Source organism: Mya arenaria, chromosome 5 (assembly GCF_026914265.1).
Source record: "Mya arenaria isolate MELC-2E11 chromosome 5, ASM2691426v1".
NCBI lineage: Eukaryota > Metazoa > Mollusca > Bivalvia > Myida > Myidae > Mya > Mya arenaria.
The window spans coordinates 36,484,987-36,500,142 of record NC_069126.1 but is presented as its reverse complement, the minus strand read 5'-3'; the positions used below and the strand labels follow the sequence as shown (position 1 = coordinate 36,500,142).

Genomic DNA, 15,156 nt, shown 5'->3' with positions numbered 1-15,156 from the left:
CTCATTTCACATCTGTATTTTCATTGCTCAGTGCTTGACTTTGGGGAATTTGCGGTGCAAGTGTATACGCTGTGACCCACAACAATACAAAATGACAGTTAGTTGTAGTTTTTTTTCAGAAAAGCATCATCGTGTATTTCGTCATTTCGGAAAGGAGGTCTGATATTTTCACCGGTGGAACAGTGAAATATAGTTTTTATTTCACTGATAAGTCTCTACTAACCACCGTAAAACATAGTATAAATTGAGTATAATTGTTTGTTTCATTGTAAGATCGCATTATATATATATATATATATATATATATATATATATATATATATATATATATATATATATATATATATATATATATATATATATATATATCACCGAGTGAATACAAAAAGCTATATACACGATAGGCGTATCGACGAGCGAAATAATTACTGTTGTTCTCTCGGTAAAATATGCATTCTTATTAAGTATATAAATGTTCACCATCTCAAAATGATACTATTTATTGTAACTTTGCTAATCTATACATTAAAATGTCTTATCGACATTACAAGAAGTAAGTAGACACTCCCTAACCTCGCCTTTGCGGAAGATAAACATTGTGTCCGTACTTTCGGTTAAGGTCCGTACTTTATGTTAAGGTCCGTACTTTATGTTAAGGTCCGTACTTTCGGTTAAGGTCCGTACTTTATGTTAAGGTCCGTACTTTATGTTAAGGTCCGTACTTTATGTTAAGGTCCGTACTTTATGTTAAGGTCCGTACTTTATGTTAAGGTCCGTACTTTATGTTAAGGTCCGTACTTTATGTTAAGGTCCGTACTTTATGTTAAGGTCCGTACTTTCGGTTAAGGTCCGTACTTTATGTTAAGGTCCGTACTTTATGTTAAGGTCCGTACTTTCGGTTAAGGTCCGTACTTTATGTTAAGGTCCGTACTTTATGTTAAGGTCCGTACTTTATGTTAAGGTCCGTACTTTATGTTAAGGTCCGTACTTTCGGTTAAGGTCCGTACTTTATGTTAAGGTCCGTACTTTATGTTAAGGTCCGTACTTTATGTTAAGGTCCGTACTTTATGTTAAGGTCCGTACTTTATGTTAAGGTCCGTACTTTATGTTAAGGTCCGTACTTTATGTTAAGGTCCGTACTTTATGTTAAGGTCCGTACTTTATGTTAAGGTCCGTACTTTCGGTTAAGGTCCGTACTTTATGTTAAGGTCCGTACTTTCGGTTAAGGTCCGTACTTTATGTTAAGGTCCGTACTTTCGGTTAAGGTCCGTACTTTATGTTAAGGTCCGTACTTTCGGTTAAGGTCCGTACTTTATGTTAAGGTCCGTACTTTATGTTAAGGTCCGTACTTTATGTTAAGGTCCGTACTTTATGTTAAGGTCCGTACTTTATGTTAAGGTCCGTACTTTATGTTAAGGTCCGTACTTTCGGTTAAGGTCCGTACTTTCGGTTAAGGTCCGTACTTTATGTTAAGGTCCGTACTTTATGTTAAGGTCCGTACTTTATGTTAAGGTCCGTACTTTATGTTAAGGTCCGTACTTTATGTTAAGATCCGTACTTTATGTTAAGGTCCGTACTTTCGGTTAAGGTCCGTACTTTATGTTAAGGATGTCTAACTACAACACCCGGAACTCGATCTGTGTTTATACAATATTAGGAACTATGTGGTTATACATTAACGGAAACTAGGTGGTTGTCAGACCGGTAACTGTGCTATACAGGCAGGCAAGATCGCTAGATGGTGTGGTCATACTGTTCTGTTCTGAAGTCGCATTTCTCAACAATTGATAGAACAATTATCAGGGAACGAAGTCCGTAAAGCTTGTTCGTGAAATTGTTCAACATCCTTTTTTTAAGTTGAATTTTAAGGAAACTAAACTGATTATACACTTAAGATATGAAAATAAGCAAGAAAAAATATCCAAAAATTAAATTCATATGAATATTTGTTATGAATAATAGAACATATTTAAAATAGCCTTTGTTAAAAATTCGAAAAACATTCTCTAATTGAACGGTTTCACTAAAAGACTTCACTGAAAACGGTCCCAGGACAATGGACACATATATATTTATTTTCATAATTATGAAAGGCAAATTGCATGTACTTTGTACTTACTAACTTACAATGTACTTTGCGACCATCGTTGGGGGTTGTTCACGTTTTATTGGGTCAGACATAAAATCGTGTAAATTTTATTTTTAATAATATTACTGCAACAATGATAACACGCGACCACAAGTTCAAACAAGAGTTCTATAGATAACAAATATTGAAATATATGCCACTGAAAATTAATTTATTTGGAGCTTGTATTTACAAAATGTGCGGTTTGTTTATAAAAGGATGTAGAAAAACTAAATTGCAACCATTAAAAAAACGTTGCAAAATCTTTGAGTGGGTCCCTTTATAGCGGCAATAATATTCAGAATAAGATTCAGATGCATATTTAAATGTAGTCAGATAATATAAACACGTTGCAAATACCAAATACGCTTAAAGAGGCTAAACACTGTTCTCAAGGGATTTAATTTGGTTTGGTCAAATTGATTTATGTTTCTTTCAGAGCATTGTTTTACATGTTTTAGACAAGTTACGATTTTACTGGTATTGACAAACCAAAATGACCGTAGTGATAATGAATTAAGTGCACTGAATCAGGCCCGTCGGAGCCGTAGCCGCAGGCGCCGCGACCGCGGTCTCAATTATTGAAGAAGTTACGGTTCCAAAGTGATAAGGCCGCGTTTGATATTACAACAGGTAGGTTAATTAATTGAGGGTATTAGCATTGTATAATTATACAGCTTAGTTAAGGGTTTGTAGGAATATGAGGAATCCAGCTCGATACGTTTCTTTCCTTCGAGTAAGAAATGGGTTCATGTTTTCCTTTAATATTCGATGATCGTGATTTGGTTTAAATATTCTCTGTTACCCGCAATTGTACATTCGAAACTCGCGATGTCGAACTCTGTTATCTCGATGTTCTGGTATGTCGAACCTTTTTTCCGATTTTTTGGGATGAATTAAACGTGATTTGTTTTTCGGTTATATCGAATGTTCATTTTCTCGAAGTATTTCCTACGCTCAAACGACTTCGACATAGCTAACATCTTCTATAGTCACTGTCTTTACTTAAATTGTCTATTAATTTTAATTCTTAATTGTATCAAGCACTATTAACCAAAATACTTTTTTTCCTTTATTTAATACAAACCAATCTGATATAACGAGAGAAAAAATGTGGTTTCATGATTACAGTGAATGTTATGTGTTGATATTGTATATGTCATGAACAAAAATGCAGTTTCTTTTCTGGCACAGGACGACTGAATATCTATGAACATCACTGTTCGGCTTATTGTGTTTATAACAGCTAGCAGTTTTGCAATGGAATCCTCTGTGTATTAACTGATTGTAGCATTTTGTAGTCGCTGGTGCCTCCTTTCCTTAAAATGTGTTAATGTATCTAGACGCCCTCGTGAAATCGTAACACTTCGGTCATCTCTCGTAAGCTCCGAAAAGAGTGAGTTCCGATTTACTCTTATGCCTCAAATTGACTGTTGTCAAAAACAACCTGCATAGATAAAGTACGAAAATATAAGTATTATTTATATATACATTTAAGAGTTTCAATACGTGCTTTAATACGAATAACTTTGTCAACGTGATGTGGTATTTAAAGCGCACTGACAATCGTAATAACTCGGCCATTTCCGGCAAGCTCATTTCTGTTTGATACTGGCCGAGGTGTTCCGGGCGCACTGACAATCGTAATAACTCGGCCATCTCCGGCAAGCTCATTTCTGTTTGATACTGGCCGAGGTGTTCCGGGCGCACTGTCAATCGTAATAACTCGGCCATCTACGGCAAGCTCATTTCTGTTTGATACTGGCCGAGGTGTTCCGGGAGCACTGAGCGCTATATGTGGAAGTTTCGGGAGGCCTTGCGGTGCTACTGTAGAAGGTATAGGTGCAAAGAGTACGTACTGGTCAGCTCGAGACGACGGCTTTTATCTGATATTTAATCACAAGCGATGTAATCCTGGTCCTGGGTTCTGTTAGCATCGCCTTTTCTTCTCAACACCAGATTTTGATATACATCTACCAAGTCAGAAATATGTGTAGAATTATGTACATGTATATACTTTACAAGCAAACTCCCCATAGTGATCATAGGGTCGAATTCGGAAATATACTAGTAGCTGGAAACCAAATATCGTCTGTTACATGTTAAATTAAGGAATGTAAGCCTTTGTTTCCCCTAACACTACCATATGTATAAGCTTTGTAACATATACATGTTTATTTTAGTTTAGTTTCGTTAAGTTTAAATGAATCACATAATTATATATCTCAACTCGATTTTGACGAAGCTGAAAAACAGTTCGGGTCTGTTCACAATGTAGGGACCAGTTACATCGTCCTTTTGAGATGCCAAGAGAACGTGTTTGGAAACGAACTAATAATGACCTTTTTGTGCGAGGCGGACACGTATCTATACCGAAATCATACATGGCCACTTTGGAGCAAGGATTCATAACCACTTTGATGCGAGCCAGACAGGTTACTATTCCGAACCAATACATGACCTTTTTGGTGCGAAGCGGACACGTGTTTTACCGAACCCATACATGTCCATTTTGGTGCGAGACGGACACACGTCTTTATCGAACCAATACATGACCATTTTGGTCCGAGGCGGACACGTGTCTTTACAGAACCCCTACATGACCATTTTGGTCCGAGGCGGACACGTGTCTTTACCGAACCCCTACATGACCATTTTGGTGCGAGGCGGACACGTGTCTTTACAGAACCCCTACATGACCATTTTGGTCCGAGGCGGACACGTGTCTTTACAGAACCCCTACATGACCACTTTGGTGCGAGGCGGACACGTGTCTTTACCGAACCCCTACATGACCACTTTGGTCCGAGGCGGACACGTGTCTTTACAGAACCCCTACATGACCACTTTGGTGCGAGGCGGACACTAGTCTTTACCGAACCCCTACATGACCATTTTGGTCCGAGGCGGACACGTGTCTTTACAGAACCCCTACATGACCATTTTGGTCCGAGGCGTACACGTGTCTTTACAGAACCCCTACATGACCACTTTGGTCCGAGGCGGACACGTGTCTTTACCGAACCCCTACATGACCACTTTGGTGCGAGGCGGACACGTGTCTTTACCGAACCCCTACATGACCATTTTGGTCCGAGACGGACACGTGTCTTTACCGAACCCCTACATGACCATTTTGGTCCGAGGCGGACACGTGTCTTTACAGAACCCCTACATGACCACTTTGGTCCGAGGCGGACACGTGTCTTTACCGAACCCCTACATGACCATTTTGGTCCGAGGCGGACACGTGTCTTTACCGAACCCCTACATGACCACTTTGGTGCGAGGCGGACACGTGTCTTTACCGAACCCCTACATGACCACTTTGGTGCGAGGCGGACACGTGTCTATACAGAACCCCTACATGACCATTTTGGTGCGAGGCGGACACGTGTCTTTACCGAACCCCTACATGACCATTTTGGTGCGAGGCGGACACGTGCCTTTACTGAACCCCTCCCTACATGACCACTTTGGTACAAGGCGGACACGTATATATACCGAACCAGTACATGGCCACTTTAGTGCGAGGCGGACACGTATCTATACCGAACCCATACATGGCCACTTTGGTGCGAGGCAGACACGTATATATACCGAACCAGTACATGGCCACTTTGTTGCGAGGCAGACACGTGTCTATACAAACACATACATGAACACTTTAGTGCGATGGGGGCACGTATCTATACCGAACCAATACATGAACACGTTTGTGCGAGGCGGACACGTATCTATACATCTAGATCTCCGCAGCTTTACATGCAAGTTTCATAAATAAGTATCTCGAATCTTACCCGTTTTCTTGAAAGCAGTGATGAAGAATATCAAGTTTCCTATAAAGAGCAAGAACACAACGCAGATTCCAATGGTCGTTGACAGAACGAGAGGAAACAAAGTATCATCTGCATCTCCGTTGTTATTTGTGTTACCTGAAAAATAACTAAACTAACCATTCTATATTAGAGGATCCATGCTTAACTCATGCCAACGTATTACTTTTTTCAATTCACAAAAATTAGTCTATACTTATTTAGTTTAGCCCAATAATGAAAGCTGATTGCTTACTGCTCACTCCCAAGTCTGTGGAAACCGAAAATGGTGACCACTTTGAAAGGCCATAAGATACTAGTACTCCTAGTGAGGGATCGAACCCGCAGCCTCTTGGGTGGAAGGCGGATACCCTATCGGAACTCATCTGCCGAGGAGCTCCGAATGGTGGGTACCTTCACCCGCAATACCGGAAAAACAGGGGAGATCATTCCGTTGGAGTTTTAGATTTAAAACTTTCCTAGCGTAAATTGGAATACTAAATCAAATACCTGTCAGAATCAGCTGTATAAATGGCGACATAACTTTTTTCCTGTCCAACTGCTCAACCCAAAAGTACGTGCCGTTGTAACCAATGCTTGCGTTTATCAGCATCAAGTATAACGAACCATTTTCATACAGTCTGAAGTTGGTGTCGTTTTGAGAAACTGTTCGGGCAATATTTTCACCATTGATAAGGTATTTCCAAACAACGCTGATATTCCTTTCAAAATTCGGGGTCAGCCTCAATATCACATCTCCATGGAGTTGTTGGTCGGTCGTCATTGTCAAAGTGCCATACAGGTTTCTTTCCTCTGTCGGAAATGCTGCATACGTCGGTGATTTTGCTGCACTTGTGGCATACACTGGAAGTACTAAACGAAAGCAAACGTGTAAACGTTTGAATAAAATCGTTTCTAAGATTTTAATTCTCAGACGAATATTCTTTACACTTTTTTTGTAACATGCCTGTGATCTTTGTACTAAAACCTTTAAAGATTATAGTGTTCTTAAGCCGAGTCAGTATATAAATAAGTTGTCAAGTTAACTTGTAAAAATGAAGACAAACAATTCTGGTAGAATACTCGTTGACTTAGATAAATGAAGTAAGCTATTAAAACATAAATACAATGTACCTAGAAGTATGTACGCTATTATAATGTCCATCTTGAGTGATTTACTTAACGTAAGGTTAACGCCTGCAATGGACACAACTAAACGAGGAACTGTTATATGACTTTGAGGAAAATAAAACGATACGAAACAGCCGAGATGGATGATTACTTGTCTGTGTTTTTCATTGTTGTATTATTCATTCTGAAGCGAAATGTACATTACTTCCACATCCGATTTTCTACATAAGAATTGCAACAGACGAGACGTGAGAGATGAGACGTGGCATATCATTCTAACATCCATCTTTATTCTGTAGTGATTCTTTGGTGTGGTGCATATATCTCTTGTTTAATTTCCATGTCATATTACCACACTTAATCCTTTAATAGTGTGCTTAAACTTGGTAAATATTGAATCTGAAAAAAGTGAACATAATGACTAGTAAACCATGCAGTACTATGTTACTTACCAAGTGGAACTCGCAATTCATAACTATAGATGTCCAGTTACTTCTCGAAGCCAGAAATGCATTTTAATAGATAAGTGGTAGGCCGAATCTTCTCTAGCTAACCAGTTATGCACCAGTCAATTATAACCACGCCACCTCCCCTCCCCCAGGTCCGGATGTATATCTGGGACAGCCGGGGAAATGGGCCGTGTTTTTACCTTCCAGGTGGCCCCGCAGTGCCGGGTGAATGCGGTGGTTTTGTTTTCGCGCCAAAAATGACAAGTAATGGGCCTTACCTAGGGTGCCTCGGGTGCGGGGGCATTTGGCGGGGATATTACCAGCAGTTCGTCCCCGTAGGGCGGAGTTTTACCCGGGCTTGGCTGGACCGAAAGTCAAAGTCCCCGCTATTTCCCGGACCTGGGAGGGGGGGGGGGCGTGGTTAAAATTGACTGGTGCATTATAATGTTACTTAATTTGTGGACTTAACGAACCATAACAAGTTATAACCTGTTAATGATGTACAGATAAAAATGGGCACTTTCAAGTCTGTTTTAAGTATTATAATATTTATTGTACGGATTTTTTTTCGCGAATATTAACTAGATAGCTAGATAATTATCGCGAAAATTAAGTGGCTAACTCGAAACAATTTTCAAACGTAAACATGTTATTTTACGGCAGTAATATGCCTCCATAGTTATCTGCTTTTTAATTGCATACGCGTGTTCAGCATTTTCTGCTTAAGTGATGCATAATGAATCTCTTAAAGAGCTACACTCTAGGCTGTGTATTTCTTTAAATTTACGAATAAAAATAATCAAAGCACTGAAAGTGCTGAGGGACGGTGCCTCTGGTGTATGTGCAGAAAAATATACAGGGAGAGCTGCCTGGTTTCAAAATCGTGTCGTTGTTATCATCTATTGACAGTTTGGTTATTTCAAGAGCCAACTTTCGTCATGCATGACTATTTTTTATGAATGCATGTTAAGCAAGCGATCACTTCGTACGAAGTTGCATGCGAAGATTTCTGCGACCGTTTTATTAACGCTTTCGTACGTAATTACTCTTCAAAATGAGGAAGGATCGGACGAAAATGTAAACAAACCGTAGATGTGAGTATACTAAAAATATTTCACAAATAGTGATTTGATCTGCTTCGCTTTTCGAATAATCAAAATAGACATTTACTATTTATTTTGATAGATACAGTGGGTGGTAACGTTTTGTCGACTACGGTTGCTACGGCATGGTTTGACCCGTTTAAACAGCTGTTTCCTGTGTCACATTGCAATGTTTTCAGGTTATGACACAGTTCGATACCAACTGTATTCATTTCTTATCGCTTGTATTGTGTATAATAATTGTTTTGGCGTTAACATGTTAAATAATCACATCCAAAAAGGTAAATGTACTATTACATTCGTTAATTCTTTGTTCTATTCGATTGAAAACCCCGGAAGTACAAATTTAAGAAAAAGTTTAGTTAGGGAATATTATTTGAACTGTTTACTTAAGGTATTTAAGTTTACACACTCAAATATGTTTTAATATACAATCATATATACTAACCAGTATACAAATGATATTTTTCATTACAAATAGGTAGACCCATTGTCAATTACAGTATCCTCTTTGTTTGTAATTGATATGATTTATTAAGTTTTTCATTGCAGGCAATCTTTTGAAAGAAAAACTCAGTCATCTAAGATGCAGTGTTGCAGCACTTAAGAGCATTGAGTATGACTGTATATCTCAGCGTATTATTAAACCAACTATTTCAAAAACTATGCAAACAGTAATCGGGGAGTAGGATTATTATTATATTTTTTAGTGTTATTAGACCCAGTCTTTCAAAAACAGATAGTATGAAATAAGAAAATACTTGCTACTGCTTCTTGCAAACTACCGATTTTTTACCAATATATGTAATCTTAATACAAAATATCACTGTCAAGGCAGGCATTTCATTTGAATTTGAGAAATGGCTTTTACAAAACAAATTTGTTGTGTAATGTTTTTTTATCCCTTAAGATAAATGTGTACTTTTACAAGAAATATTATCAAGAATTGTATTTGAAAAAAATGTTAGACCATTTCTTTTTTTAATTTTACTAACAACTTTCACGTTTTATGAATAACAGTAAAGATTATGTATCTTCTATTTTACAGGTGCCCATCAAAGAGTGTTTCTCTTTGCCTGCAATCAGGATACATCAACTGACCTTTGAACTGTGTTTTCCAACTTGGGATTCAAACACATGCCCTCTTGGGTAGGAGAAAGTCAGACAAACACCTGTGGCTATATCACTATACTTTTAAGTCTTGCTCTATGAGTGATCATGATGTGAAATAAAACAAAATGCAGTCATCTTTTTGTTATATTAAATAAGTTATGAACAAATAACATTTTTCAAACATTTTATCAATTCGTTATTTTGAAAAAAAAACAGTATGAATAAACATACATGTATACCAATAGTCAAACAAATAAATGGCAAAGAATGGGCACAAAAAATATAAGAATATTGAAGTTGGAGATTTATTGTTAATATTGATTTTAATGTGACAGAAAATGCCCCAATTTGCCAAAAAGCATTGAATATCAATTGTCAAAGCTTGGATTTACAAAATTCTACCCAAATGAGTATAGATCTGTGAGTTGCTGTTTGGTATTTGTTCATAAAAGTCATGATATATAAATCAAAGTTTAAAAAAAAATGTTGCAAACATAAAACAGTGGAGGATCTGATGTTATGTTGAAATGATATACTTGTATAAGCTATTTAAAATGTATATGAGCAGATTCTTATGGAAATATGAGCTTTAAGTATTACTTTATTCCAAAATGGTGACCTAGAAGGTTTAGTTCCTTGTATTGGTCAATGTTATATTGTTCACTTAACAGCTTGAGGTAAATGCAAGATATAATACAGTCAAGTTCAGAAACTGCACAACAGTTATAATAATAAACCCTTCCTCTCAATATGGTGTACATTTGTGGGAAGTTATATCAAATCCTTCAAAAGGTTAAAGAGACATGGAGCAGACACAATTTGTTACAGATGGACAGACAGACAACTGGAGCTAAAAGAATTAGTCTATTTCAGGAGGAGACATACTTAGCCAAATGGTTCTTGAGAAAAAGTCATTAAAAATAATTTATAAAAAGTACAATAAACAGGCAGTCATAAAAGTTAACATGAACACTAACTTAGGCTTAGATGAGCTGAATGAAAAATGTCTTAAACAAAATAATTGAGAAGTTGCCCAAAATGTTACAGCTACATGTAAGAAATGAGCCAAGTATCAACAAGAGATGTTTGTCAAACATTATGTCCCACCTGACCGCCATGTTGTCAGGATTATATGAACAATTGAATGAAATAAGCATGGACCGAAATGACCTCAAAATCCATATGAGTCATCAGCTGGTCAACAAAATTCTAAATGTCAAGTTTGAGGGACATGGATTCAGGCATTGACATGTTATCACACAGACAAGCTTTTTTCAATCAATGTCACTGTGACCTTGACGTTTGACCCGATGACCCCTAAAATGAAAGGGACTCATCTACAGACCAGACACAACTCCAAATCAGGTTTGAGGGCCATGGGTACAGGCATTGTCAAGTTATCACTCGAAACATTTTCGCATTCAAGGTCACTTTGAACTTGACCTTTGGCCCAATGACTCCTAAAATCAATAAGCATCATCTCCTTGTCAGGACCAACTTCCATGTCAAGTTTGATGATCATAGGTTCAGGCATTGTTGAGATATCCCTGAGAGAGGATTTGTTATCATTTTTGCATTAAAGGATATTGTGACCTTGACCTTGGCTTGATGACCCTCAAAGTCAAGAGGGGTCATCTGCTGGTCAGGCCCAACCTTTATGTCAAGTTTGATGACCATTCAGACTGAATGGCATGATTGGTCCAGGAATTGTCGAGTTTGCTTTCAAGATCACTTTGACCTTGACCTTTGACCCCTAAAATCAATAGGGGTCATCTACTGGTAAGGCCCAACCTCCGAGTCAAGTTTGAGGGCCATGGGGGCAGGCATTGTTGATTTATCACTTGGACAACCTTTCACCATTCAAGGTCACTGTGACCTTGATCCTTGGCTCGATGATTCCCAAAACCAATAGGGGTCATCTACTGGTGAGGCCCAACTTGCATATCAAGTTTGATGACGAAAGGTCTAGGCATTGTTGAGTTATCACTCGGACAAGCTTTAAAATTAATTTACCATTCACTGTGACCTTGACCTTTGACCCGATGAGCCCTAAAATCATCTACTGGTCAGGCCCAACCTTCATGTCAAGTTTGATGACCATACGTCCAGGAATTGTTGAGTTATCACTCGGACAAGCTTTGGTTTACAGACTCAGTAGCTGAGTCCTTGGATGACATAACAGTGTAGTATGTTGGTTAAAATATTTGTTTCCTTTTTAAAAGATATGCCAGCATGTATAAAGATGGTCTCTTCTTCCTGTATAGAGTCAACATCAAAGTCCACAGTAAATAGATTCATGTGAGTTGCACGAAGACAGAATTTTCAAGTTTAAACAATTTACAATGTTGAATTGATGTAAATAGTTGCTCAGATCACAGCAAGGGTAAACTGAATCAGAATGAATCCATTGAAGGTGTTGAAGCAGTTTCTGTTTGAAGGCTGTTCAACTCAAGCACAATCCTTTGATATGAGATGGTGGCATAAACTGTTTTGTGAATTCTGTCTTTGAAAAGTCTTTGGTAGTCTCAAGTATCACCTTGAAAAACAGTTAAGATGAATTTTGTAGAGATTGGAAAGTCTATTGCTCTTTCGGTAACTTTCATTCTAGGTTCCGAAGTATTTGTGATATGGTGCTGAGTCTCTGAAACGAAAAACAAAAATTATTTAAGATAAAAAAACAATGATAAAAAATTGAGTACATATACAAAATATTTTAAATTTACACCTCTTAACAGTCACAGAATATTTCACAGAGCCACTTGTAAAATATGTATAATAAAACATCAGTTGTTTTCTCAGTTAAATAAAGGGCACAACTCAAAATCACTTAAAGCCGGATTTATAGACCTAATAATTGGGACCTATACATCATATACAAATATAATACAATAACATTAGTGTATTGTCTCTGACATGACGGACAGCTATAATGATACCTTGAATTTGGTTCTTTAACAACAGATTTATCTGCTAGAAATCATTAAAAACCCTTTTATTTCATTTGTTTTCTTCAAGGCTGCACTCTTACAGATTAACAGTTTTAATAATATTTTATCTTTTGTCCAGGAATGAGCAAATTTTGTGTAAACATCTGAAAACCAGCGATACAAGAATGCTGACAAAAGATTTTATCACAGTTTTTCATATTTCTGTCGCAAATAAATGTTTTTGAAAAATGCATAAAACATCAATTTTTGAAAATAAATATGAAAACTTGTAATGTGATTTTTTCAGCAGTCTTATATCACTTGTTGCTATGCATTTTCACATGCAATGTTACATATATACAGTATCCAGTGATGTGGATCATTCCATATATATGCTGCACATCTTTATTATTATAATTATAGAATGTGCATCAAACTATATGCATGATAAGCTTAAAAGTTTGTATTAAATTGAGATTTGGTAAAAAAAAATGCTACAAACTGACTGTAAATACATACATAATGCACGATTTCCACTTGATTCGCTCTTGTGGTGTATTTACTTTTATCAAGATTCAAGATTCAAGATTTATTTAGATCATGGGTTATTACAACCATGTGATCAGAACAATAACGCTTTAACAAACAATTAATTAAACATTTATATATAAACAAAGTGGACATATATTACATACAGTTTCCTATAATAGGAAATACTAAGACAAATAAGTCGTATTGTTTTTAAAGGAGAATGACTATTTGACATTAGATAAAAGGGATTTACAAAATATAGCCAGTTTAATAAGTTCTTGCTTATAAATAACACAAGTAAACCGGAAATATGGAAATTTAGTTACCCATCCAGAAACCTGCGGTTCTGTGTAACAATCCGTCCCGCCTAGTTACCAGCATCTTGGATTCATGTCAGGATCTGAAATAAAAAATGAATAATCTATTTATTTATAAACAGGCTGTTTTCTTTGTGAAGCTTAAAATATGGTTGACATTTTTCATTAAATGCAAGGTGGTTTCTGTTTTAATAAAGCCATTGCTTGAACTCAAGTAGTCATCAGTCATGGGGTTCAAGATCTGAACCTGTCCCACTTTTGCACCCAGGTTTACCATACTAATATTATACCGTTCATGAGTGTGTCCCAGTACTAACCCACTAAGGTCAGATTGTTTGCAAATTAAGTTATCAGGAACAGTTTGTCGAGCTGGTTGAAAAATTTAACTGCAAGCTTTCAGTTATTTTAAGTTCTAAGGGCCTGTGAGCCAAGTTGATAGAGCACAAACTTGCAAACAGGGAGTCCCCAGTCCAAGTCCCATTACTAGCTGCAATGTTTTCAGAACCGCAAGAAAATTGAAAAAAAAGTAGTTTGGGATAGACAAGTCTCGATCCCAACTGTGACCAACAGAGCTTATGCTTACCTTCTGGCTGCTCTGGATATTTAAAAAAAAATACTTTTTGTATACCCAGGCTAGCTCATGCTACTATAAATGTAGTTAGTAGGGAAAGGGTACAAGATCTAAACAACTGTTACATATGTCCAGGTGTGTGGTACCAGCAATATATAATAAACACAAGTCTTGTTTCACTTCACACTCTGTATTGTAGATGTTAAAGTATACAATGCGACAGGACCACCCCCCGCATCCCTAGTCATTCTAAAATGCCGTCCAGTCTTTTTTTAATTTCAAATTGATTCAAATGCTCAACCGTTCGTTTCTAAGAAGTGCTCCGTGTGTGATTCATTTTACAGTTTAATTCGTCAATACTGCGACGTACGCCCCTGGTTATTAAATGACGTCGAATTAACCAACTGAGGTGAGTAAGTACAGCGTGGGTAAAGTTCAAACCCAAGACAGGGGCGCCCCTAGCAATGAAATGACGTCAACGTTACCGACTGAACTGAGTTGGTAAAGCGTGGGTTAAGTTGCAAGCCATGCGACGGGGGCGCACCTAGCAGTGAAATGACGTCGAGGTTACCGACTGAGGTGAGTTGATAAAGCGTAGGTAAAGTTCCAACACCTGAGACAGGGGCGCCCCTAGCAGTGACATGACGCTGAGCTTACCGACTGAGCTGAGTTGGTAAAGCGTGAGTAAAGTTCCAACACCTGAGACAGGGGCGCCCCTAGCAGTAAAATAACGTCAACGTTACAGACTGAGGTGAGTTGGTAAAGCGTGAGTAAAGTTCCAACACCTGTGACAGGGGCGCCCTTAGCAGTGAAATGACGTCAACGTTACCGACTGAGGTGAGTTGGTAAAGCGTGAGTAAAGTTCCAACACCCGAGACAGGGGCGCCCTTAGCAGTGAAATAACGTCGAGCTTATCGTCTGAGCTGAGTAACTAAAGCGTGGGTAAAGTTCCAACCCCCGCAACAGGGACGCCCCAAGCAGTGAAATAATGTCAACGTTACCGACTGAGCTGAGTAAATATAGCGTGGGTAAAGTTCCAACACCTGAGACAGCAGCGACCCTAGCAGTGAA

At 37.8% G+C, this 15,156-nt stretch overlaps 1 protein-coding gene across 1 annotated transcript; it reads right to left on the bottom strand.

Moving 5' to 3' along the window:
* Positions 1–3,225: 3,225 nt before the first annotated feature.
* LOC128236262 (uncharacterized) lies at positions 3,226–7,190 on the bottom strand. The gene is made up of 4 exons (XM_052951147.1): positions 7,078–7,190; positions 6,454–6,816; positions 5,929–6,063; positions 3,226–4,101 (listed from the first exon to the last, which is right to left on the bottom strand). The coding sequence occupies exons 1-4, from the start codon at positions 7,106–7,108 to the stop codon at positions 4,022–4,024; spliced, it is 609 nt and encodes a 202-aa protein (XP_052807107.1). The 5' UTR covers positions 7,109–7,190; the 3' UTR covers positions 3,226–4,021.
* Positions 7,191–15,156: the final 7,966 nt, after the last annotated feature.

What these genes read in the sequence shown, in the direction of transcription:
- LOC128236262 (XM_052951147.1), bottom strand. Translation starts at nt 7,108, where the DNA reads ATGGACATTATAATAGCGTACATACTTCTAG. An exon ending in AATAGCGTACATACTTCTAG is followed by an intron (nt 6,817 to 7,077) that starts GTACATTGTATT and finishes GCTTTCGTTTAG; the next exon opens with TACTTCCAGTGTATGCCACA. An exon ending in TATACAGCTGATTCTGACAG is followed by an intron (nt 6,064 to 6,453) that starts GTATTTGATTTA and finishes GTTATTTTTCAG; the next exon opens with GTAACACAAATAACAACGGA.